Here is a 27,087-nt window from a genome sequence, read left to right on the forward strand (position 1 = left end):
TGACGTATCAGAGCTTTTTCCCCATTGCCGGCAATGGGGTGGGCACGGTTTTGTCATGACGGATCCGGCCCGCAGGCCGGCAGTTTGACACCCCTGCTATATAGCAAAAATAGTTTCCATATAGTGAGGCCATTATTGCTTTATACACAGGGTTACTCTTCTGCAAGAAAAGTAAGATCATTAAGAAAACCAAGAGCATGGCATCTGGCCCTCTCAATTCCTGGCAAATAGTTGGGGAAGAAATGGAGGTAGTGACAGATTTTATTTTCCTGGGCTCCAAGATCACCGCAGACGGGGACTGCAGCCAAGAAATTAAGATGCTTGCTCCTGGGGAGGAAAGCCATGGCAAATCTACACAGCATACTAAAAAGCAAAGATATCACCCTGCCAACAAAAGTGCATATAGTCAAGGCTATGGTCTTCCCAGTTGCACTGTATGGCTGTGAAAGTTGGACCATAAGAAAGGCTGAGCGCCAAAGAATTGAGGCCTTTGAGCTCTGGTGCTGGAGAAGACTCCTGCGAGTCCCTTGGACTGCAAGGCGATCAAACCGGTCAGTCCTAGAGGAGATCAACCCTGACTGCTCTTTAGAAGGCCAGATCCTGAAGTTGAAACTCAAATACTTTGGCCACCTAATGAGAAGGAAGGACTCGCTGGAGAAGAGCCTAATGCTGGGAAAGATTGAGGGCAAGAGAAGAAGGAGAAGACAGAGAATGAGGTGGCTGGATGGAGTCACTGAAGCAGTAGGCATGAGCCTAAAGGGACTCCAGAAGATGGTAGAGGACAGGAAGGCCTGGAGGAACGTTGTCCATGGGGTCACGATGGGTTGGACACAACTTCACAACTAACAACATTCTTCTGCATGAGGATTAACTTTTCCACCACCTACCAGATTCTTGAAGCAACTGGAACACACAAGATGTTGTTGTATTTGAGATTGCAGCCTTCCCTTCCATGACGTTCTTTCTAGCCGCATTTCCGGCAGTTATTTGGTCTTTTGATTGCAGCAGAACACATCCTGGGTAATTCAGCAATTCATAAACTTCTTTCGTTTTTCCCTCATTTACTTTTTTGCCTAGTTTAAGTTCTGGAAAAAATAATTGAGGGAGATATTTACATCATGAACCTATGTGAAAACAAGGCACTGAATTTTAAAGTTTATAGAGAAATTTCTGCATGCTTACTAAGACATTTCTATTATATTTAGGGCATCTTAAATTTGGGAAGCCTTCTACTGTCTGCAATTTGACATTTTGTTTGAGGATCAAAAACTGCCTCTCGTTCATTTTGTTCACCAAATGCCTTTTTTTTTTGCTTTGGCTTGCTAATAAGCAATGTATAAACCATGCCTTTATTCTCAGAATATGTTCTCCTGTCAAACTTAGCCATTTTTTTTAAAAAAGACACATTATGTCTTAGCATGAGCCGTGAATTTTGTAAAAGGCTTGTTTTGATGTTGCTTTTAACTGATAGAGAATCATGCCCCACTATTTATTTATTTATTTTATTTTATTTATTTAGATTTATATACCGCCCTTTCCCGAAGGACTACAAGAAGCCTGCTGAGCAGGAAACAAGAGTTGAAGTCTTTTTAGTTCCTATGGTAACAAATGGGTTGCTGAATGCAATTTATCAAATAATCCAGATAGCCATGCAGAGCAACCATTCTACTACACTTTTCTTGTGTGGTCTGTTCAGTTTCCAGGCTGTGATAATTCTCCACTTACACTTATGAAGAAAAATAAGTCTATATTAATCTTTAAACTTTTTTTTTGCCCTGGTTTTAACTTTGGGGAGACAAAATAAAAACATCTGCTACATTTCTTCTATTTATCAGTTACCCCTTTCCCTCAAAATGAAACCTCAGCTCTTTTTCCTTTGAACCAAGCAAACCTGGCTGTAATCACTGTTACATTGTACCCTTCTTGCAAGGACATTTTTGGGAACCAACCTTGATTGGTTCTAAGGCAAAAAGACATTCAACCTCACCTCTCTTTAAAATGTTGAATTGTCAGAAGCTTTTACTTATTTGGGGCCTCTCTTCACATTTCAGGGTAACGAGGAGTTGTACTGAGCAAAGCGATATTCCAAAGTTGACCAGAATCTTTATACAGAGCTGATCTTTAAAAAGGGAGGAAGGTTGGTTGGCTTTTGTTCTTAAACTGTCTTCCTTACGCTATAGTTTTTATTATTTTTATTTATTTTATTTTATTTTAATTCCATTTATATCCCGCCCTTCTCCGAAGACTCAGGGCGGCTTACAAGCTTAGCAGTAGCCTTCATTCTATGTATATGCCTGCTTATTAGGGCTTTCGCGCCCCCCCCAAGCGGCATTATTACAAAGTCAGCTTAATTGCCCCCAACAATCTGGGTCCTCATTTTACCTACCTCGGAAGGATGGAAGGCTGAGTCAACCTTGAGCCTGGTGGGACTCGAACCTGCACTAATTGCAGGCAGCTGGTGTTACTTAAGGAGGCATTAGCCCACTGCTCCACCAAGGCTGGGCAATGCTACTTTTCAGGAACCATAGTCATCAAAAGCTGTGGGGACCACAAAAAGCCTCAGAATAATCCCCTGCTGTTAAGGACCTCTAGCTTTGCCAGTTGTGACTAAAGGAGTGAGAATTTGCCTTGCCTTTTGTTCCTGACTCGAATGTCTATTACTTTATTGGCTAACAAGACAGCAGCAGTAAGATCAAACTCTAAACGGGCAAATAATTTGTAATGGGGAATAACAGGCCCAAGAGGTCAACAAAATAAAACATTTCAAGATAAAGTGGGTAATGATAACTTGAATCTAACTAGTGTCTTTAGTAGCCCCACCTATGCTTCCAAGGAAAAGACATAATAAAGTTATTACTGCATCTATAAAGACACAAGTTATTGTATAGCAATGAAAGGGGTATTTCATAAATAAAATACCAGCCACACTTCTGACAAGTGAAACTATCTAGTGCTAACTTATTGATGCATGGGTGAAAAAGGTTGACTGCAAGTTTACATTCATTTTCCCCTTTTAAGTTTTTTTACAGGATTATCCTTAGTCATATATGATAACTAGGTAACGTGTTCACTAAAAAAGTAGACAGGATTTATATCCAGATGGTAACTCAAGAATACTCAATAAAACCATTCATTTCTGCAACCATTAAGTCTTTCCTGGAAAAAATTAAAAAAAGCAAAGATAGCAACTACATACAATGGAATGTTCCAGTGATAATTTCAGGAAGAGGTTTAGAGATATCTCTGTGTTTTACTAGAGATTGTGATAATTACGAGCAATAGCTAGATTTATAAAACTAATTATGAGTACCAGGTAAAATAATTTGAACACCATTTTGTTCCATCTTACATTTTAAGTCTCTGGACAGATTTCTGATATAATGTCAATCCAACTTTTCTCCCTGTAACTCCATCTTTTCTAAGCAGCTTACTTGATAATATTACCTAGACATCTCAAAGGTTTGCAAAATGTAGTGAATTTTTAATTGACTAAAATAATGCTTTAACATAGCTGTTTGAAATCTTCACTTACATTTCTCCAGTCTTTTGAGAAGCTTTTCAGGACCCAGATTGTTGGGGGCAATTAAGCTGACTTTGTCATAATGCCGCTTGGGGTGTGTGTGTGTGAAAGCCCTAATAAGCAGGCATATACATAGAATGAAGGCTACTGCTAAGCTTGTAAGCCGCCCTGAGTCTTCGGAGAAGGGCGGGATATAAATGGAATTAAAAAAAAAGCTGACCATCCAAATCTTAAATTGATACATACAAAGTCCGATACTGGGAGAATATGCATAAGAGAACTACATTTGGTTGTTCTGACAGATCCCATAGATAGACAGATAGACAGACAGATTGATATTGCAAGGGATCTGAATTTGAAGTTTCATATGGCTAAAATTGCATATTGTACATAATGGGAGACGTTATTAGGCTGCAAAATTTTCAGAACTACAAGGGGAAAAAAGTCCAACAAAAACTTCGCAACTTTGCCTACTGGGGCCTGAATATGGTATAACAAAACTAGATGGCTATATTAACTAATGAACAGTAGAGGCAGAAGCGCCAATCACCCTTCCTTGAGTGAATATAAAACACAGGTAGTCCACAGCTGAGCCCAGAATTTATGTTGCTGAGTGAGAAATTTGCGAAGTGAGTTTTGCCACATTTTACAATTTTTCCTGCCACATTTGTTAAGTGAATCACTGCAGTTGTTAAACTAGTAACATGGGCCATTAAGGGAATCTGGCTTCCCAACATTGACCTTGCTTGTCAGGTCACAAAAGATAATCATGTGACCCCAGGACACTACAACCTTCATAAATATGAACCAGTTATCAAGCATCCGAATGTAAAATACATGACCATGGGCATGCTACAACGGTCATTAAGTGTGAAAAATGGCCACAAGTCGCTTTTCAGTTCCGTTGTAACTTTGGTCACTCTTAATACACTGTCAAGGGCTACCCAGACATAGCAAGTTTCCCTCCATTCTGCATAATGCATTCAATCCAAAACTCAAATGGAGAATTCAGCACTGGCTGGGCATCTTTCCCATAAGATATTTGGACGGCTTTAATCCATTTCCCCCCCATTCTAGTGGGAGACCGACCACGGGAAGCGAAATCGAGCAGGGGGGGAAATTGAGCAGGGGGGGAAACCAACGTGTTGCGTGTACAACAGCCAACTTTTCAAAAGTTTTCCAAAGAGAGTTTTTAATTGGGGTTTTATATTTTTCAGGGATCAAATTTATTTATTTTAAACTGTTTTTAACTTTTGTATTGTATTTTATTTTTATTTTAATTCCATTTATATCTCGCCCTTCTCCGAAGACTCAGGGCGGCTTACAAGCGTAGCAGTAGCCTTCATTCTATGTATATGCCTGCTTATTAGGGCTTTCGCCCCCCCTAAGCGGCATTATTACAAAGTCAGCTTAATTGCCCCCAACAATCTGGGTCCTCATTTTACCTACCTCGGAAGGATGGAAGGCTGAGTCAACCTTGAGCCTGGTGGGAGGCGAACCTGCACTAATTGCAGGCAGTTGGTGTTACTTAGGGAGGCATTAGCCCACTGCTCCACCAAGGCTATTGACGTTTTTAAATACTTTTGTAAACCGCCCTGAGTCCTGGGGGGGGGGGGGAAAGGGCGGTATATAAATTCAATAAACTGAAACAACTTCCCCAAGTTATGGGAACCATAACTGCCAGCTCCTTCCTCTCCCAAGGCAGCCCCAGCCCACGAAATCTCCCACCGTTTTTTCCTCCGGGAGGTCCCCAAACTTCCGATTTGTGTCGCACACGTTTTGCCAGGTAATCGGATCGGTGGAACCCATTCACGCGCTCTCCCCTTTGTACGTGAGAGTCCTGGATTAAGAGGCGCGGATTTTTATTTTTATTTTTTTTAAAAAAAAAAACACGGATTCTCTTGCAGCCCGTTTGGTGGCAGAGCTCTGCATGGCCGGGGCAGTTAAAAGGCATCCTTTTTAATGAAAAATTATTATTATTATTATTATTATTATTATTATTATTATTATTATTATTATTATTATTATTTATTTGATCTGCGCCTCTTTTATCTTAGTACAGGGGTCTTCAAACTTGGCCCTTTTATGACTTGTGGACTTCAACTCCCAGAATTCCTCAGCCAGCCGTGCTGGCTGAGGAATTCTGGGAGTTGAAGTCCACAAGTCATAAAAGGGCCAAGTTTGAAGACCCCTGTCTTAGCAGGACGAGGAGAGCGCGAAAGGGTTCCGACCCAGCGCTGCTCCTCGAAAAAAAAAAGTTTCTTTCCATTGATCGTTCGGGCTGAATTAATTTCATTTCATTTTAACTTTTGCACGTAAAGCTTTTCCTGCCCTGTACACCGCCCTGAGTCCTTCGGGAGAAGGGCGGTATAGAAATGCAATTATAAATAAATAAATAAACAAATAAACTTCGGCAGCCTCCCCCAAGGGCGAAACCTGCGAAGGGCGGAGAGAGAGAGACGAAGCAAGCGGCTCTCTCCGGCGCCTCAGGCGGGAACGAGGCAAGGGAGGCGGCCAACTCGAGCGCGGCCAGCGGCGCCTTCCTTCCTTCCTTTCGTTCCGCGGAGCCCGCCGAGGCGAGCGAGCCAACCCAGCCCAAGAAGCCAACTCACCTGAATGGATCGGAGGCATCGCGGCCAGAGGAGCTGAGGAGATCCGGGACGCCTAAAAAAAACAAAACAAAACCAAAAAAAGCAGGAAAAAAAAGTGAAACGCGCGTGAAGGAGAGAAGCGAGGCGCCAGGAAAGCTTCCGAGAGGGCGGCGGGGGGCGCGTGGGAGGAGGGCGTGAGGTTGAAGTGGAAAAGAGAGAGAGAGAGGCACAGCCGGGTCTCGAACTGGCGGCGGAGCTGCGTAAAGAAGAAGAAGGGGGCCACAGCGGAAGGGGCCGGCGAAGCGAGGAGGAGGAGGAGGAGGAGGAGGAAAGGGGGGGAAGAGTAGCCGCGGAGCCCACCAATGGCCGCGGCTTCGCGCGGGGTGGCGCCCCGAAACTGCACCAGCCCGGGCGCGTTTTTTTGTGTTTTTTTCCCCCTCACCGTCACCTCCTCTTTCCGAGCGGGGAGGGGAAAAGGGGGAAAGGTGCCCGCTACCTCGGCCTTCCAATCTGCGAGCGGCTTCCACCTCCGCCCCTCCTCCGCCTTCGGGGCAGCGCTGCCAAAGTGTAACGTGGGAAGCGAAGTTGTGTCCTTTCCTTCTCCTCGCCCGCGCGCCCGCCCGCGCGCCCTTTTCCAGGCTTCGTTCTCTCCCGCCCGGGCCTGTTTCGCGCCAGAGTTCACCCACGGGCCCGCCCGCGCTGGCTCGCTCTGCTCCGCGAGGAAGCGTCCCTTCGCCTCAGAGCTGCGGCCCCGGCCGCCCTTCCGCAGTCACTTTTTAACACCTCACCCCACGCGCCCACTCGCCCCTTTCCCCTCCCGTCGACCCGACACCCCCCCCCCAACCCCTCAAAGCGTGAAAAGTCAAAACGCACCAAGTTTGAATAACACCGCGGGGTGAGAGGATGGGAGGGAGGGAAAGTTCCGCTGCAAAACTTCGCAAAAAGTTTGGAGGAAAGGTTGGAAAGCCGAGCGGTCCCGCCTGTTTTCCTGCCCTTTCCTTCCCCGCCGGCCCGGGGTTGGGAGGAAGACTCGGAGACGCGCGACTCGCCTCAGGCGGCGCATTCCTTGACACGGAAAACAACCCGGCCGCCCCCTCCCCACGTGAGAGAGAGAGAGAGAGAGAGTGCCCCCCTCCCCACGTGAGTGAGTGAGCCTGTGTGGGGGGGGCCTCCCCACGTGAGTGAGTGAACCTGTGTGTGTGTGGTTGTGTGTCTGTGGCCCCCTCCCCACGTTAGTGAGCCTGTGTGTGTGTGTGTGTGTGTCCCCCTCCCCACGTGAGTGAGTGAGCCTGTGTGTGTGTCCCCCTCCCCAAGTGAGTGAGCCTGTGTGTGTGTCCCCCTCCCCACGTGAGAGAGAGAGAGAGAGAGAGAGAGTGCCCCCCTCCCCACGTGAGTGAGTGAGCCTCTGTGTGTGTGTGTGTGTGTCCCCCTCCCCACGTGAGTGAGTGAGCCTGTGTGGGGGGGCCTCCCCACGTGAGTGAGTGAACCTGTGTGTGTGTGTGTGTGTGTGTGTGTCTGTGGCCCCCTCCCCACGTTAGTGAGCCTGTGTGTGTGTCCCCCTCCCCACGTGAGTGAGCCTGTGTGTGTGTGTGTGTCCCTCCCCACGTGAGTGAGTGAGCCTGTGTGTGTGTCCCTCTCCCCAAGTGAGTGAGCCTGTGTGTGTGTCCCCCTCCCCACGTGAGTGAGCCTGTGTGTGTGTATGTGTGTGGCCCCTCCCCACGTGAGTGAGTGAGCCTGTGTGTGTGTGTGGCCCCCTCCCACGTGAGTGAGTGAGCCTCTGTGTGTGTGTGTGTGTGTGTGTGTGTGTGTGTGTGTGTGTGTGTGTGTGTGTGTGTATGTAAATAAGGCGAGGGGTGGGAGCAGGGAACTGGCGCTGCAACGGCCAGCCAGCCAAGCCAGCCCGCCCCTTTCTCCTCCTTTCCCACAAACTCAAGCGGCGGCTGAAGCGACAAGCAGCGGGCAGGGAAACTGCGTGTAGCATCCGCGCGCGCATACACACGCACGCACAAGCACACGCGCCCGTTGCCTCGTGCATCATGGAATTCGAAGAGTTGGGCATCCGGGAAGCATGCGGCGTCTTCGGCTGCATCGCCGCCGGCTTCTGGCCCACCGAGCTGGATGTGCCCCATGTGATCACGCTGGGGTTGGTGGGGTTGCAGCACAGGTAGGAAGGAACCGGGGGGCGGGGGGGGCGCTTTGGGGGAAACATGCGAGGAGCGTGGAAGAAGGGCGGTGTGTGGGGGGGGGAGAGAGAGAGGGAGTGGGAGGAATGCGGTGGGATTAAAGAGTTAAACCTGCGCCGGTTCGGTAGGGTCTGCTCCGGTAATAACTAAAAATAACTAAAGTACGTGTGCAAAGGATGTAAACGCCTCCGTGCATATGCACTCTGCATACCCCCCCTTGCATATGCACTCTGCGTACCCTCCCCTGCATATGCACTCTGCGTACCCCCCATGCATATGCACTCTGCGTACCCCCACCACCCATGCATATGCACTCTGGATATCTGAGTAAATTTGTGCAGGCTTGCACCCTGAGCCCTTCTTCCTGTTTTTCTCCCCCCCACCCCACCCCACCCCCATACCAAGAAAACGAACCTGCTTGTCGGTAAGATTAAAGTGTAATTCCCGATTGTGCAAAGGATCCCAACCCTTCCTCAGAATTCTAGGATGGCCAAGAGCTCTTCCTGATCAAAGTTTACAGGTACTTCTTCAACCGCTGAAGAGCCTCTAAAACCTGCTGAAAATCTCCTGTCTGAACTGGATGGTGGCCCAATAAACCAGGATTATCTTCGGATCCATTGACTTGGCTGTGGATCTACAGCAGCAGTCTTTTTAAAGAGTCCCGCTGTAGAGCGTTGGGCCCAAATCAGTTTTGGCAATCTGGTTTACTCTTGGTTTCAGCCATAGAAAAGTACAAAAGCAAAGTTTAGATAAAAGGGACTGTATGGCTTTGTTTTGCAAGATATCCACCCCTTGCAGACTCTGCCCATAATCCTTTCCTGCTGTGTGATATATTTGTTCTACCTACTCTGCCCAGAAACATCCCAACAAGATAACAACTTCGGCCTCACTTGCCCATCCTCTAAGGAAGTTGCTTGTTTGCAAACACATGCTCATCTTATCTACTTCATATCTGTGCTTTATTTTATATTGGCTTTAGTCTAATCCAATGTCTTTTTCAAATTTCTTGACGCTGCAGGCTGGGGATATTGGTAGGTTTAATCCAGCATCTCCAGAGAGCATCAGGCTAGTCTACATCTCTTTACCCTTGTTTCTCTTGCCTGCTAAAAATTTAGCTGTATGCATTTCTTCATAGAGTGGTAAATTTCTAGATTCAGTTTGCTCTGTGGATACTTGTTCTTGCTCACTTAGAGGATTGGGACTGCTGAACCAAGCAGAAACCACAATTCTCAATCCCCTTAACAGAAAGTACTCTAAGGATGTACCTTCTCTATGTTTGTGCAAATTCTCCAAACGTTGTGTGGCTGGATGCTACTGTGTTATATATATTTGTCAAAAGACTTGACAAATACTTAACACATATATCTCCCTTGCTTCCTAGCTAATGAGAGAAAGAACCTGTGGCTCAGGAAGTTAAAGCAACTGCCTAATATATAATCAGCCCAGGTTCGAATCTCAGATAAAAAGGGTATGACTGACTGATGAGAACATAAGAAGTTCAAAATGATCACATCAGCCTCCCTAAATTCTTTGTTAGCAATTTGAATAATTTACACAAAATAATGAGCTGTTGTAAGTTGTGACTATATCCTGTGGATAGCCTTGAGTTAGGCCAAAACAGGAAAGAAAGATTTGATTAGCAAGGTGTATTCAAAAGACTTGACAAATACTTCACACACACACATATTTCTTGGGAAGTAATCATGCTCAAGGATCATGTGGCACATGTGTCTAGGATTTACTTTTTAAAAACTCCCTAGAGTCCAGGGGTAGGCAACCTTGGCTCTTTGATGACTCATGGACTTCAACTCCCAGAATTCCTCAGCCAGCCATGCTGAGGAAAACTCTAGGGAGTTTTTAAAAAGTAAATCCTAGACACATGTGCCACATGATCCTTGAGCATGATTACTTCCCAAGAAATATGTGTGTGTGTGTGTGTGTGTGTGTGAAGTATTTGTCAAGTCTTTTGAATACACCTTGCTAATCAAATCTTTCCTGTTTTGGCCTAACTCAAGGCTATCCACATAGCCATGCTGGCTCAGGAATTCTGGGAGTTGAAGTCCATGAGTCATCAAAGAGCCAAGGTTGCCTACCCCTGCCCTAGACTACACAGGCATAGATATTTAAGACACAACAGTCACCTTCTTGGTAAAAAGAAAAGAAAGAAAAAAATATTACACTGCTCTAACAAAGCATTTACAATCCCACCCCTAAATTTGCAACTCAAAAGGAATTGACAGACCTATTTTTCCATCTCAGGAAACTTTCTTCCTCCCATCCCCAATATTATTAATTTTTTTTAAAGTTCTGCTCCTGCTTTGATAGTAACAGTTTGAAGTATCAACTTGCCAGGTTTTACAGAGTAGCTATCCTTGCACATATGAAATCTGTTACATAAATGGTGGGTTATCATTCAAATGGTTTGTTCAGCTCTACACAAGCACAGGCAGCAGAGCAACCGGTTTCCTGTTTTTAACTTTCCATTTTCAATTAACTATAAAGACAGAGCTAAAATCATAGTAGCTAATATTTAGTTACAATTAGGGAAAGTAAGGTAATTTTAACAGTGATTCTGGCTTCTTTCCCATCATTCTTTAAACAACCCGGGGACCTAGTTTGAACACAGAACTGCATAAATTCTGAGCACTTTTACCTCTTGTATGCCTTCCCAACAATGCATTATCCAGTCAGCCTGGAGAATGAGTTTCAGGTGGGAAAATGTGTCAGGGTGTAATATATCAATTAGACTTGGTTGGTAAATCTAGATTAAAGATATATGCAAAAAAAAATTCAGCTGGGACAAGTCATTGATAAAAGTTGATGGAGGCAATACAGGTAGTTTTTAGTTAATGACAGCTATTTAAACTTAAGTTGGCACAAAATGAGTGGTATTTATGACCAGTCTTCAAAATTCTGGCCCAGGGCAGCTTCCCCACAGACACACAGCAATAGCAGTAGCTAGCAAGAAGTTGGAAGTGACAACCAAATGAGGTCTTGACTAACAACCCATGATGAGTCACTTAATGACAGCAACCAGGGACTGCTGGAACTACTATGGCTAAGTGATATGTCACATGACATTGTACTTTATGATCACATCACTTAGCAGCGGAAATTACAATCCCAGTTATCATTGATAAGCTAGGGCTACCTTTATAAACTATATGGCAAAAAGCAAGGCACAAATGAAGTCTACGTTTGGTATTTCTAAGTCCTGACATGAATTACAGCATATTATAAGAGAAGATTAATAACACTAATTGGTTAATATAGTTCTGTTAAGATATATTTAGATAGACAGACAGACGTAGTCTTTCATATGATTCGGCATAAAGTTTAGGGAATATTTTGCATAGATACATAAAATAATTCCTTCCTGTGTGTGTATGTGGAGTTTTCTATCCAAATCATATTTTTCAGATAATGTAAAATGGCTCTAACCTTTGTGGTACTTTACCTTCAAAATCTCCTGCCAGTGTGAATGATGCTAAACAAATGAAATGTGAGCTCTATGTAAATTATGCTCTGAATATATTTAAAATCTATGCCATGAGACTAATTTCTTGAAAACTATACTCTTCCCCCTCCTTTTTTCCCTAGCTTTTATAGGCTGAATTAACAATAATAAGATTTCTTTTACAGGAATCTTTCTTCTAATGCACTTAAGTATCGGGACTACTCTAAAGATCACCTTAAACTACTCTTGGGTGATTTTTGTTTTGCACCCTGGTATATATTGTTTAGAATGTCTTGACACACAAGGTGTAACTCGGGTACAAGTTTCCTCGTGTTTACTGAAATTAGATGGCCTCCAAATCCTTTCCACAAAACTGAAATAATTAAGAAACCTGATTAAAAGCAGCATATTGATTTTAAAGAGAGAGAAGTGTGCCCTATGACGGAGTTTAAAAGCGAACGTTTTTAAAATCTTCAATTTGACGATTTTTAAATCTTAAATTTATCGACCATTCAGAGTTATGAAGGACACCCCCCCCAAGGTACTAATGACCCAATTCCAAACTTCCATCCCCCCCCCACAGTCACATGACTGCATTTTGGGCATTCAGCAACAGCCCCACATGCTTTCCACGTTTTTGCCAAAAAAAAATGGCATCTATTTCCAGTTTTGGGCAAAAATGCCCCATAATTAACCATGGCCTTGCTTAATGACTATGGATTTACTTAACCACGGTAATTCACTTAACAACCGCCACAAAGAAGATTGTAAGATCGGGACGGTAATGTGGTTGCCCCACTTTACAACCATTCTAACTTGCGACCATAATGGGCAGGCTCCATTATGGTCACGTTGAGGACTACCTATATATCTAAAGTGGGAATATCTAATAGGAAGGTTCAAGGAAACATCCCAAAATAGATCAGATTTCTGCATTTTAGGGCACAATTTAACATTGGAGTCACCATTTATGGAATGTTTTGAAAGTTTTTTGTTTAATTTGATTTAGGTATCTGCCAAAACAAAACAAAGAATGCTCTTTTGCAAAAAGGAATTCTATCCTCAGAAGGTTGTGATTCTGAACTGTCTTTTCCAGATGTGAGCAATGTATGCTGCTTTCACTTCCAAGTGTTGCCCAAACATTTCAGCCCCCTCATCTCCAATGGCCAGAACTGAGTAGAGCTGATGGGAATTGGCGTGCAATGATACCTGCTAGAAATCAGCAGTTCTTAGTGGAAAAAAATGATGGTCATGCTAGAAAAAGGGCAGCTAATTTGCCTTAGGAATAATGAGTGGCACTCTATTTCATCCAGGTATAGCATGACACAAAGTATTCTGCAGTATGAGGTGTACCCTTATTGATATGATTAAGACACCTAGAGTCGCCTCCAGGCAACATGTGTATTGTATAAGTTTACTAAATAAATAAAATTAATGTTTCTTGCATGTTTCATCTTCAGCAGACCAAGCAAGGCATCATGGATTTCAGAAGTACACGTATAAGATTGGGTCTTATATTACTTTTTGCTCGAAAAGACGCATTAGGGGTTATTTTCTGGTTATTTTGGGGGATATATACTAAATGGGTCCGTATGGCTGAGGATCTTAACTGGGGCTTATTTTGTGGGTCGGGCTTACATTACAAGCATCCTGAAAAAATCGTGCTAGGACTTATTTTCAAGTTAGGTCTTATTTGGGGGGAAACGGTATGTATCATGTGATCAAAATCATTTACACTGCAGTCTAGTACTCCAGTCGATTAAATTGAGCTAGCAATATGTCAAAAGAGATTTTTAAAAGTCCTTCACTCTTCAGGAATGATCAAGGTTAGATTTTAAATACTGGATTGGAGCGCTAAATATCAAAATATGAAAAAAGCAGTTGAATAGTTTTTAAACAAATTCTTAATAAAGAATAAATAAGACCGTATTATTAATAATCTTGTTTAGGCAATTAGACTGTGTTAATCAATATATGAAAAAACGTCATGCAAGTCCTTGACCCAAACTGTTCTGTAACATTTTGGAACAAGTTTTAGGCTTGTTAATCTTTTTCTAGAAGATACTTCATTTTGAGAAATACTGCATTTTGGCAAGAACAGGATGGACACAGATTGTGGGAGTTTTGCCAATCAGAAAATTTGGCAGTTAGTCAGCATGATTAAAATTTCTTTAGAACTGGACAGATTTTTTTTACGGAAAGAAAGGGAAGGTTTATACTCTTTAATTTTGGGCTTAGTGCTATGTCTTCAGTGTTTCACTTTCCTGACCTTGAAAGATAGCAATATAGCATCTTCTCAAAAGATTTCTCATGTTTTTACAAAATATCCAGTCTTTTTGAAAAATCATTTTTTTCGTATGTTCACTTAAGGTTACTTACAGAGATTTGTTCCCCATGATGTTCAGAAAAAATATATATGCAACATTATGGTTTATTATACCCCTACAAGAAGCCCTATGGCTTCTTGATTCTGTGGGTCTTACTGCCCCATAAGTATAAGATTGCAGGTCATATTTATATCTTGGAGTACATTTTACTACGTGTTTCATAACAGGTCCTTGAAGTTACTGAAATAAGAGAGCGGCGGCACCTGAAATTTGAACTTAACTCTATTCTCTTGGACATTTCAGCAATTCATTTACTGTTGCTTTACTCTTTGCCCAACACCCCTAATAAAGTAAAAACATTAAACAAACCTGTTGCAGGAGGGGAAGGGCAGCGTCCAGTGGCTTTCGTCTGATATCCTGCACCTCTTCCTGTTTGTAAAACCTCTCTAAAAATGATGTTCGGTTTTTAATAACAGACTGCAAGCCCTCAGATACACATCTTTGTGGTTGCACTGTTGTATTCTCTGACATGCTTTTCTTAAATTGAATAGGTGAGGGTTCTGCATGAAAAAAACAGTATCAGAGATTATTTAGTTTTGTCAAGAAATTGATACACTCTGATTGATTCTAATGTCTCTACCTACTTCCTACCTACCTACAGATATAGATTGCACTGGCTTGCTTGGGGCATTCTTCCAATCTTCAGATATTTTGCCCTAAAGAAACTTTTATATCTGCAAACAAGCCTTTCAAGCCGGAGCACATTCAAGATTTTGGAAACATATTATGGCCATCGTGATAAAAAGCACCAAGTCAGGAGAAGGCAAAGTTGCAAAAGTTGTTTCTTGCAACCTATATATTTGTCTTTTTTACTGAATACGGAGGCATCTTTCAAAGTGCACTGGATTATAGGGAAATACTGTGGGGTTCAGAGATTATTATTTTTTAAATATAGACTATGCTAAAGGCTGCATGATGCCAGCTTCCAGTTTATTATTATTTTATTACAAATTCCCAAAGAGATATTGTACCCTGGGGTAGTCCTTCCTTCCTTCCTTCCTTCCTTCCTTCCTTCCTTCCTTCCTTCCTTCCTTCCTTCCCTCCCCTTCCCCTTTTGGAGGGAAGGGAATCCTGCTAGTGAACCAGGAGTGATCCTTGAAAAAATATTTATACTCATGATCCATCCGAATATAATTGCATGCAGCGAAGTGTTCTGTCTCTCCATAATCTCTGGAGATAAGTAGTGGACGTCAGTGATGTTTTATGCCCTTTGGGCAAATAAACATGCAACAAGTTTCTTGCAGATAGTCCTCCAACCCATTCATTTAGGGATGGTGAAAGTTTGTCACATCACTGAAAGAAGTGACTTAAAAATGCTCCTCACACTGTCAAGGACTGTCAGAGCATCCCCAGGGTCACATGATCAAAATTTGGATGCTTGGCAACTGGTATGCAGTTACAGCGGTTGCAGCATCTAAGAATCTGTGACTGGCCATTTCTGGCCTTCCCAGATGAGCTTCCAACAAGCAAAGTCAACGGGAGAAACCAGTTGTCTTGATGGCTGCCTGATTAACAACTGCAGGAGTTCGCTTAACAACCATGGCAAAAAAAGGTCATAAAATCAGATGCAACTCATTTTAACAACTGCCTTGCTCAGCAACGGAAATTCTGCTCTCAGTTTTAGTCGTAAATCAAGGATTACTTATATATTGAAACACACATTGGGTTGTTTATCTCTTCACAGTAGCTTTCGTGGGACATTCACACATCGAACGCAGAGATTCGTTTCACCTCCCATGAATTTAAAGCACCAAACATAAATGAATGGATTGCCTGGGGAATTAGTTATTATTTTATATCTCTTCCACATCTACCCAATGATACAGTGAAAAATCGTTACCTTCTTCAGAGACTTTCCTCTTGACCCTCGGTAGTATTGGGTCTGTAATAACTTCTGCAAGGATCTCTTTAAAAAAGACAGTAAAGATTTATTGGCAGTGTGCTGTTAACATTTGGGGTGCAAGATGAATACATTTGCTCATAGGTTAATTTAACTGACTTAATTCACACTTCTGGAACTAAAAATAAGCAGAAACACAGCTAAATTTTTTTTTGTTCTACATTTCTCTAAACTTTGTAGAAATTTCTTCAGTGATAATTGCCTGGGTCATCAACATAGATACAGAGCTATATATGCATGTTGGTCAAATCTTTTCCTCTTTCAATGAAAGCCTTATGTAAATATACCCTGGATATCTTTCCAGTTGTTTAGCTCCTGCTAATAAGACACACACATCCCCCAAAAATTCATTAATGTTAGATAAAGACTATTTCAGTGGTGAACAAATGCTCTGATCTTTTAACCTCCTTGGGTGATTTTGTGTATACCTGCAAGAGCCATGAGTTTCTCTAAGCAGCTTCTCTGAGCATTTGAAAATTAGAACCGTAGTATGCTCAAGAAGTGTATGTGGAGTTTCATTTGGCATGAAAAAACCTCCCATGTCCTTACAATGTGTAGAGAACTTGGGAAGGGCACATTACACCCCTCAAAAGAGTGGCAGTGTGCAACGTGTGGCAATGCCGCTTGGGGGGGGGGAAGCCCTAATAAGCAGGCATATACATAGAATGAAGGCTATTGCTAAGCACATTGGTTTGTGCTTAGATTGTAAGCCGCCCTGAGTCTTCGGAGAAGGGCGGGATATAAATGGGATTAAAATAAAAATAATAATTCTAGACAACGCCCATGAAAAAGTGGCATAGGGCAGGTGTTTAAATCTTGAAATTAAATAAGTCATAAGATGTCAATATTTGGATGAGAACGGTGAACTCTGTACATATTCTATGTATCTGTCCTCAGTATTCAGCTGGGTGATTTTGGGGCTTTCACTAGCATACCACTGGTCCCCAACCTTTCTGACTTTGTGCACCACCGGTGGGGTGGCGGGAGGAAGAAGGGAAGATTCTGTGTGAGTGATGATTGAATGCACACGCACAGCTCCATTTGCACAAGCAGCAGGCACGCACCCACTCCGCTCACACAAATGGAGCTTTGCACACGCATGCTCGCCCACTGCTTGCGCAGCCCAGTTCTGAATAGGCCACAGCCCGGTACCGGTCCGTGGCCCAGGGATTGGGGACTCCTGCCTTAAAACTATGAAATCCAAAATATTTGGTCAACATGCACTGGTCTAATGTGATACAGTCCATAATCTTCATTGAAGAGGTCTTCATCCATAGGGGATGAATAGGATAATAATAACGACCACCAAGGATATTTTGGTGCTTGAGATTTTGTGTATGATTTTATTACAGTGCCTTCTATCTAAATAGGGCATTTTCCTTATTTCGCCTCTTATCATATCCATCTCACTGCCTTAGCTCCAGCTGATGGTGTTCTTAGGACCAACAAGACACAATGGCTGAAGTCACATTTTGCTAAACAGGTTTTCAAACCATGTTTTGTTGAGTCCACATATGCTATGCTAAACGCAGTTTGACTCAAACAACGCTAAGCCATTCGAACCCAGTCAGTTTCTGATAATTAAACTGATTTGCAGAATGCTACAAGTAGTTGAGTAGAGTTAGAGTGATAGGCTAACTAAAAAAAATACTACTTAATCTGTGAAATTAAAGTAAATGTTCGTTAACTCAATCCTATATTTTACAATTTTAGGCAGCCGTATGCAACAAATAATTAAAATACATCCCTTCATCCCTCCTAAACCAGTAGTAGTCTTGCTAGCTACCAGTATAGGTACTTTCGTCCCACTGTTGAAAGATTCTGGAGCACTGGGGAACTACCAGAGGACTAGAAAAGAGCTGATGTGGTTCCCATCTTCAAAAAAGTGTGTGTGGGGGGGGGAAACAGATCCAAGAAACTTTTGACCAATCAGCCTGACATCAATACTTGGGAAGATACTGGAAATGATAATCAAGCAACAGATCTGCAAACACCTAGAAGCAAGCAAAGTTATAATCAGAAGCCTACATGGGTTTGTCTATGAAAAACAGATCATGCCAAACAAATCTTATTTCATTCTTTGACAAAGTGACTAAATTCGTGGACCAGCAAAATGCAGTGGATATAGTACACATGGATTTCAGCAAAGCATTTGACAAAGTAGACACAACCTACTTCTTGGTAAGCTAAAAAAGTGGGATAGACAGCCTCACCATTAGTTGGATTTGAAACTGGCTGACAAATCGCATTCAGTGTGTGGTCCTCTGAAAATACATCTATGTGGAAGAAAGGAATTGGTAGGATTCTGTTTTAGGCCCAGTACTCTTCAACATCTTCAGAAATGATTTAGACGAGGGAACAGAAGGGGAAATCAAATTTGCAGATGATATTAAACAGGCAGGAATAGTCAACATTCCAGAAGATAGGATCTAGATCCAGATGGATTTCAACAGACTTGGTCACTAGGCCCTATCTAGCAAAATGAAATTCAGTGTAGAGAAAAGTAAGGTTTTATACTTGGGCAAAAAATGTCAAATGTGCAGGTATAGATTAGGTGAAACCTGGCTGAATAGCATTGACTGTGAGGGATCTTGGAGTCCTAGTGGACAATCACTTAAATATGAGCCAGCCCTGTGTGGCAGCAGCCAAAAAAGCCAACACAATCCTAGGTTGTATTAACACAAAGATAGAATCAAGATCATGTGAAGTACCGATATTAGTACCGCTTTATAAAGACTTAGTAAGACCACACTTAGAATAATATGGTCACCATATTATAACAAAGATGTAGAGACTCTGGAAATAGTACAGAAAAGAGCAACAGAGATGATTAAGGGGCTGGAGGCTAAAACATGAAGAACAATTGCAGGAATTAGGATTGTCTAGTCTATTGAAATGAGACGGGTGACATTTAAACACTGTTCCAATATTTGAAGGGTTGCCACAGAGAAGAGGGGGGTCAACCTAATCTCCAAAGCACCAGAAGGCAAGATAAGAAACGATGGATGGAAACTAATCAAGGAGAGAAGCAACCTAGAACTAAGAAATTTCCTAACAGAGAGAACAATTAACCAGTGGAACAGTTTGCGTTCAGAAGTTGTGGGTGCTCCTGTTCTGTACCAGCCTGCTACCGGCCCTGCAGAAAAGGCAGGAACAACCCCTTTACAAACGGCAAGAGGCTGAAATTAAGCCTGCCAAATTTATTAACATAAAACAGCAAAACAAGACACCAACCATGAAACAGGAGCTATGAAACAGGAACTAATCAAGCGGTTGCCTTCAGCAAACCAGCCCTCCCACGCATTCCCCTTTTATACAGTTCAGGGCGTGGCTTCTCTCTGCCTCCTTCCGAGGTGCTCCATTGCCTTCCTCTGTTTACTCCTGATTGACTGCCTCCTGCATCGGGCGTCCTTGAACAGGGCCAGCTGTGGGTCATCTTCATCCACGCTGTCAGGCTCACACAGCTGGGTCTCCGTCGTGACCAGGTGGGAGGGGCCTGGCTGAGGGCTCTCATCAGCAAGCTCTCCAACCCCCTCAGCAAGCTCTTCAACACCCCCCTCCTCCTCTGAGTCGTCCGACCCAACTGCCGAACCCACAGGCTGACCCTGAATCACAACAGCTCCATCACTGGAGGCTTTTAAGAAGAGACTGGACAGCCACTTGTCTGAAATTATATGGTCTCCTGCTTGTGTGCTGGGGGTTAGACTGGGTGCGGTTCTGGCATGACGCATTCGGCCCACGGGCCGGCAGTTTGACATGCCTGGGCTAGGAAGATCTCCAAATCCTTTCCAACTCTTGTTATTCTGTTATCTGAAAAACAAAAGCTAATCTCAAAGGTTTAACCAGCTGCCCTCCATAGTGATCAGAAGATGGGCCTCTTACATACGAATAAATGGTATGTGTCTTTTAACTGCCTGGCAAAGAGAACAAAATGTAATCTGTGGGCCAGGACCTTTGTAGGCTTATTTATAACATCAGATCCAAACTTAATTTTCAACTGCAATCAAATTAATTCGAGCTAGGAATTTATCAGCCATGTTGATATATATAGATCTCTAAAAACAAGGGTGGGGTCCAATGGGGACTCATATTTAACAGGAAGGAGGAAGAGAGACGGGGCATATAATCCTGTGACCTACTCCTGATTACTAACACACAAATAAGTTGCTTGTTTCATATGCAACATACATCCTGTGATTTTCTTTGGGGGATGAGGATTATTAACTCTGAATTTCAAGGCTTAGATGAAATTTGTTACCATCGTGATATAGCCATGGCTTTGATGAGGCATTTCTTCTAATATTTAAGTCATTGCTTCTGTGATGTTATTAGTATTTTAATGCCAAATTGGTTCTGTCCCTGCATGTAAACATACCTGAGGGCTGGTTCCTCAAAATGCAGTCAATTTCATCGTAAAATCTCATCTTCCTGCTTGCGCTACCAAGCTGATTGTTTTCTTTCTGCACCGCTCGATACTCGTATTTTAAGTTCTTGTATTTTGTACGACACTGTTTCCAGTCTCTGTCTATTCCAACTTTCAGTAGCCTTCTGGCTATCTCCTCAAATATTTCTTTATTTCTTGTTGCTCCTTCAAGCATGTGTTGTATTTCTTCATCTGACCATATATTTATTAGAGCTCTGACTTCATTGTCGCACCAGTGCTTTCCTGCTCCTGTGTCATTGACTGTAATAACTCTAAAGTGATTCTGGGCTTCATCCAAGGTCATCTGATTGTCTGAAGATTCAAAATTAAAGAACTTGAAACAAATGTATTTCACATAATGAAGGCATGTTATTGCATTTCCCCCTATAAAGCTATTAGACAAAATGATTTAATGGGTATTTTAATTAGGAAAAGGTCTAAACCAAGGGTAGGCAACCTTGGCTCTTTTATGACGCGTGGACTTCAACTCCCAGAATTCCTGAGCCAGCCATGCTGAGGGGAAAGGGAGAGGTTTCCAAGCTGAGCCATGCTGGCTCAGGAATTCTGAGAGTTGAAGTCCACGAGTCATAAAAGAGGCAAGGTTGCCTACCCCTGGTCTAAACAAAAAAATGGAATATTATATAAAGAAATTAGGGCTGTGTACCACTTCAGATATAGTTCCGCAACTTCTTAAAACTGCTACACGATCCTGGAAAAGTTGTTGTAGTTTTAAAGAGATTTTCTATACACTGTTTAGTATTGGCTTTTTAACTTGGGCGATCCATATGTAAGGTAGAGAGTGGGTATCTTATGAATTAAGAACCCTGTGTTTATCCACTTCATAATTTGAAAGGAAGCAATTACATTTTAATTCTAGTGTGGAGGTTATTGAGACTTGCGAGAGCTGAACTCCACACATCTGAAGGCAACATGGGAGAAACTGGAAACTAGTTAAGGGTGCATCTTGCAGCTACAAGGAAGGAGATTCAGGTTATTCTTCAGGAGAAACTTCTGGACTATATGGTGGTAGAACATGAACTGCTGAGTTTTCCTTCAGCTCAAATCTTCATACAGGCTGGAATGGTGGTGAGACCTGGTGGTGCAGTGGTTAGAATGTAGTACTGCAGGCTCTTCTGCTGACTGCTGGCAGTTCGGTTCTCACCGGCTCAAGGTTGACTCAGCCTTCCACCATTCCAAGGTCTGTAAAATGAGGACCCAGATTGTTGGGGGTGATACGCTGACTCTAAATCACTTATAGAGGGCTGTAAAGCACTGTGAAGCAGTATATAAGTCTAAATGCTACTGCTATTCCCATGGTAAATTATCAGAGATGTTGTAAAATATGCTGCTTTGAACAGGGTATTGGATTAGATGACTTCTAAGGTCATTCCAAATCTTATGTTTCCGTTATTCTGTGAACTTGCTTTGAGTTCTGTATTGTAGTTTGGTTTAGAAAACAGAACAAGATCTAAGGAATTAAATTTCCATTAAAGCTTAGATATCAGGCTCTGACTGTACAATCCCATGGATATTTACTCAGATGCAAGTGCTGGCAGAAAAGGGGGCCGTTTTCTGGCAAGTATGTTTTAGGTGTCAAAGTATAGTTAGAGGCTTTAGTAACTTAGGATAGATATACTTTCAATTAGGAATGATGTGGTAACAGATTTGGGAGTATTTCAAATCGCATTAATATATCACTGTGTCCTTATTGTAGGTCAGCATACTGCATATGCTTCCTACTTGGTAGGATATGAGAAAGGGTCTAAATTGCAGATTGTGCTTTACCTAGGATAGCATAGATTTACTTGGGCTCACAACCCCTGTATTTGTGGCATGTATGGTCTTCTGAAAGCTGATTAAAATTTGGCTTTTTTAAAAAAGCTTTGGGAGACTCATTAGATGTGTGTGTGTGTGTGTTTTATTTTTTGTCAATGGATAGTTTGATGTTCTTTTTGTAAACTCTTAGTAGGAACACTTTCTGAATTTTATAAATACAGTAAATAAAATGTGGCCAAAGTGACTGGTACTGTCGTTACAGTTAGCCGAAAGTGCTATAGGTGGCACTGATAAGACTAAGGGTGTTAACCCAATCTACTTCTCTCTTACTAAAAAGCCTCAACTGACCAAAACTAAGGCAGGTGGAAAAGGTCAATATCTCTGGTCTCATCTATCATTTAAAGGTAAAGGTAAAGGTTCCCCCGCACATGCATGCTAGTTGTTTCCAACTCTAGGGGCCGGTGCTCATCTCCGTTTCAAAGCTGAAGAGCCAGCGCTTGTCCGAGGACATCTTCGTGGTCATGTGGCTGGCATGACTAGACGCCAAAGGCGCACAGAACGCTGTTACCCTATTTTTCTACTTGCATTTTTACGTGCTTTCGAACTGCTAGGTTGGCAGAAGCTGGGACGAGTAACAGGCGCTCACTCTGCTACGCGGCACTCGGGTTTCGACCCGCCAAACTGCCAACCTTCTGATCGACAAGCTCAGCGTCCTAACCCACTGAGCCACCGCGTCCCTCATCTAACATTAGTGTAAGACAAATTGCAATTTGAATGAATAGAATAGAATAGAACAGAACAGAACAGAATAGAATAGAATGTAAGAGGCTTGAATCCTCATTCATCAAAGGCTTATTGAAACAGGTTTGATGGCTGTTTGGAAAGCCTTGTGCTTATCTGAAGGCAAAATCTTCCAAAACAGGGGGACTGCTACAGAGAAAGATGGCCACTTTGTCTATGTCCCTTTGATATCTGGCAATCCCTAACCCTTTCCCTGTTGAAGCCCTACAGTCATCGCAGCAAGCAGGGAATAACAATGGTGGCCGCTGTGTGACCACTTCCCTTTTATACCAGTGGTGATTTCCAAGTCATCCTCAAAAGACAGGGCCATGTAGAACCTGTCACCTGTCACAGTTAGGATGTACTGTGATAATATAAGAGCACAAGTCCCTATTACCGTGCCCAGTTGGCCCACCGCTATGAGCTAAGCAAGAGCCTCTACTAGCTGTGGCTTCCATTTGCCATTCAAGCAGGAGCTCTGATCCTCAGAGGATCAAGTACTGGATCTCCTTCTGTAGAGAGAGGGCAACCCCACCCAGAGCCACAATTCATGAAAAAATATTTTTCTTTTATCATCTTCTCCCATTGCTGATTAGAAGCAAAAAAAAAAAAAGCTTACCTGTTCCAGGTGCCTGCTTATACACTGAGAATCCAGATGTATCCTCTGAGATTGTGCTGACTGAATCATCATCTGTCAAAATAACCCAATTGTTCATTACAATGTTGCATGTCTTGTATATTAATCTCTAATTTAACTTACTAAAGCTGAAGCAATAATAGGAAACTGCTCCTCCCATTGCTATGTTCTTTAATGCTGCAGCTTCATATGAGGTGTTTCTTGGTCTGTAGACTTCAGCTGCCTTGGGCCTCTCTAATTTGGTGGTCATATAACCCTAATAAATTAATATTTATCCTGATACAGTTGAGAGGCACATGCCTGTTATAAGATTGTTCTGCCTGTTTCAAGATATTGACCAAAACAGAAGCTCCAAACCAGGTATACCTTATAGTAAGCTTTTGATAGTTACACCCATACCTTTTTCTTCATATTTATAGCACTGGTAAATAGTACAATTTTTAAAGGGTTGATTGCATTGTGCAGTTTGGATGAATTATTGCATCATCACAACATTTTCATATCTAAAACGTTATGTTGCCAAATAAAGTTGTAACCCTAAATTGGGAAAAACAGCAAGTCTCACTCCCAATACTGGTATATTATTAATAAAGACTAGTAGTATGACTCTAGTGCAGGGGTGTCAAACTCAATTTCATTGAGGGCCGCATCAGCATTGCGGTTGCCCTCAGGGGGCCGGGTGGGTGTGGCCAGGGTGGGCGTGGCTAGGGTGCATATGGCCTACTGGGTGGGCGTGGCCAGCTCTACATCCTTCGCATCAAGGGTGCCTATGGGGGCCTGGGCAGGAGTGGGACAGATCTGGGGGTCTCTGGCAAAAGGAGGGTCTCTGGGCCAGGGCCAAGGCTCTGGGGGCCGTTCCCTCACTGTTTCCAGGATGGCTTCACGGGTCACTTTGCAGGCCGGATCCGGCCCCCGGGCCTTGTGTTTGACATGTCTGGTCTAGTGCATAACAGTGAAAGAATCTTCTCAATATTCCTTCTCTGGCAAGCAAAATTAACTTCCCAGAATGCATAGCTAGTGAGATTTATTATTTTGTAACTATTTTTCTGAACTTGGCATCTTCTTTTAGTTCTGCTGACTGGGAATTCTGGGGTTTGCAGACCCAGCACAGCTGAAAGGTACCAAATTGTGAAAACTATTCCATTTTATGATTTCACATATTTTCATTTATTCTTCCTGTTACAGTTTCTAATCCAGGATGCATCTCATCCAAAGCCATTTCTATGTTCTGTTCCAGTGATATATACTTGGAAGTCTGCTTAGTTAAGTATAGGAGGATTTGCAGTTTGATTTTCTTGCCTCTTCAGGCATTCTAAATGAGTAACTGTTCCACAAGTTCACTTACTAATTGCTAATTAGAATGCAGTTTGGTAAATTATGCGGCTACTGAATAGGCAGTGGAATGCTTCTGTGTTAACAACATTCAGAGAGAATGGAGTGCAAGGGTGGGCAACTATAACACCACCACCCCCTTTATGATTTGTGGATTTCACCTTGGATGGCTGGCTCAGGAATTCTGGAAGTTGAAGCCCACTTAAGGTCTTAAGGGATGGGCTGTATAGGGCGGGAGCCCCCACCCCTGGTCGATGGACGGGCATCGATCTGGGCCATGCAAGCAAGCGAAGCTCCATCTGCACACGTGCGGGATGCAGGCAGCAAACAAAACCACGCCCCACGCCCCCCACCAGTCCATGGAAAAACCATTCTTCATTGAACCAATCTTCAATGCCCAAAAGGTTGGGGGGCTGATCTAGGGGACCCCCAGTGGCTTGTGGACCATTGAACTGCCTAACCCTGCTCTACATCAAGACCAGCGTTCCACATTTGTTGGAACAGGTTCTCCGATCACATGCTGACACCAAGAGACTTGGGAGCTACCAAACCTTCAAATCCTTCCTCTGCACTTGCAGGGTTATTACTTATTCCTTGTGCAAAACGTTGCCTTAAATCAGTGGCTTTCAACTGTTTTAACTAGGGACAGACATACATTTTCCAGATGAAACCCTATAGCAGACATGTCAAACACAAGGCCCAGGGGCCAGATCCGGCCTGCAAAGTGGTTTCATGTGGCCCGCAAAGCCATCCTGGAAACAGTGAGGGAACGGCCCCCACTGCCTCGGCCCTGGCCCAGAGACCCTCCTTCTGCCAGAGACCCTCAGATCTGTCCCACTCCTGCCCAGGCACCCATAGGCACCCTTGATGCAAACTATGTAGAGCTGCCCATGCCCACCCAGTAGGCCATACGTACTCCAGACATGCCCACCCAGTAGGCCGTGCTCACCCTGGCCATACCCACCTCCCCCCCCCCCCGAGGGCAACCGCAATGCTGATGCGACCCTCAATGAAATTGAGTTTGACACCCCTGCCCTAAAGGAAAGATTACAACTGGAAAAGGTGATTGAATGGAAATAATTAAAACAGCTTTCTCTCTCACACAGAAACAGTGTTCTTCTGTTTTGTTGTCGTAAAATATTGAGGCTGCTTGTTTATTTTTTAAAAAGGGACAGAATGGCTGAGGTTTCATTTCCAGGAACGAAACACATAATTTGGTAAGGATAAAAATTACTTTTCAATTTGCCATTTCCGGACAATTAAATTGACTGGGTGAAAATGTGCTGCTATTCAAATTCAAATGGCCTTTGAATAAAGCCTTGGAGCCCTTTGAAAGCGTTACGAGTCAAAATAGTTGAAGGCGGGGCGGGGTTGCATTTGGGAAAAGCAAGGCAAACTCACTTTTTGTCTACATCTGAATTCAGATGGATTCCATAATATTTTATTTGTGTAACTTTGTCCTAATTTCGAAAGGCTTTTGGACACAAAAAGAAGAAAACAGCAACTTGAGTACAACAAGCCCTGCGAATTGGCCGGTCACTTAACGGGCATTTAAAGTTATCACAGAGTTCAAAAAAGCTACTTACAGCTCTTCCTTGAAATTACAGCTATTGTCTCCCCCAGTCACATTACTGCATTTTGGTAACCAGCTTGCATTTGCAACCAGTTGCAATGTCTTATAATCACATGACTAATTTGGCCAGTTTCCGGCAAAAAAAAACACTTATTGGGTGTGCTGGATTGACTTAATAACCACATGATGAGCTTAACCAATGTTGTGATTCACTTAAGGGCCTTCATAAAATGCTCATATAATCTCACCAGGTCACAAGGTATCTTGATTTACAACTGCAACAACTTTCAAACAATATTTGGGGTTCTATTGTGGTTGTAAGTTGAGGACTGTTTTTACATTGTAAAACAGGGGTCTTCAAACTCGGCCCTTTTATAACTCATGGACTTCAACTCCCAGAATTCCTCAGCCAGGCATGCTGGCTGAGGAATTCTGGGAGTTGAAGTCCATGAGTCATAAAAGGGCCGAGTTTGAAGACCTCTGTTGTAAAATGTGTGGAGTAAGTGGAAACACTATTAGATAGAGCCA

General features: G+C 43.0%; 2 protein-coding genes across 6 annotated transcripts in view; one reads left to right on the forward strand and one right to left on the reverse strand.

The window, feature by feature from the left end:
- The window catches only part of PAICS (phosphoribosylaminoimidazole carboxylase and phosphoribosylaminoimidazolesuccinocarboxamide synthase), a gene marked incomplete at its 5' end in the record, with an annotated part of 64,978 nt that overhangs the window by 12,148 nt on the left and 25,743 nt on the right, over positions 1 to 27,087 (reverse strand). The window contains 6 exons of one of the 5 annotated variants that reach the window (XM_081333193.1): positions 888 to 1,085; positions 6,133 to 6,184; positions 14,448 to 14,638; positions 15,979 to 16,044; positions 20,414 to 20,773; positions 23,637 to 23,708. In XM_081333193.1, the coding sequence (XP_081189319.1) occupies positions 888 to 1,085; positions 6,133 to 6,184; positions 14,448 to 14,638; positions 15,979 to 16,044; positions 20,414 to 20,773; positions 23,637 to 23,708 (939 nt within the window). Of the gene's footprint in view, positions 1 to 887; positions 1,086 to 6,132; positions 6,185 to 6,471; positions 6,906 to 6,984; positions 7,158 to 14,447; positions 14,639 to 15,978; positions 16,045 to 20,413; positions 20,774 to 23,636; positions 23,709 to 27,087 lie in introns of those variants that run through there. The other 4 variants (XM_081333196.1, XM_081333197.1, XM_081333194.1 and 1 more) reach the window with 4 other exon arrangements.
- The window catches only part of PPAT (phosphoribosyl pyrophosphate amidotransferase), a 67,424-nt gene continuing 48,336 nt past the window's right edge, over positions 8,000 to 27,087 (forward strand). Inside the window, exon 1 of the mRNA XM_081333198.1 lies at positions 8,000 to 8,275. Within this exon, the coding sequence (XP_081189324.1) occupies positions 8,148 to 8,275 (128 nt within the window). The 5' untranslated portion in view covers positions 8,000 to 8,147. The remainder of the gene's footprint in view (positions 8,276 to 27,087) is intronic.

Source organism: Vipera berus (genome assembly GCF_964194415.1).
Source record: "Vipera berus genome assembly, chromosome: 7".
Lineage (NCBI taxonomy): Eukaryota > Metazoa > Chordata > Lepidosauria > Squamata > Viperidae > Vipera > Vipera berus.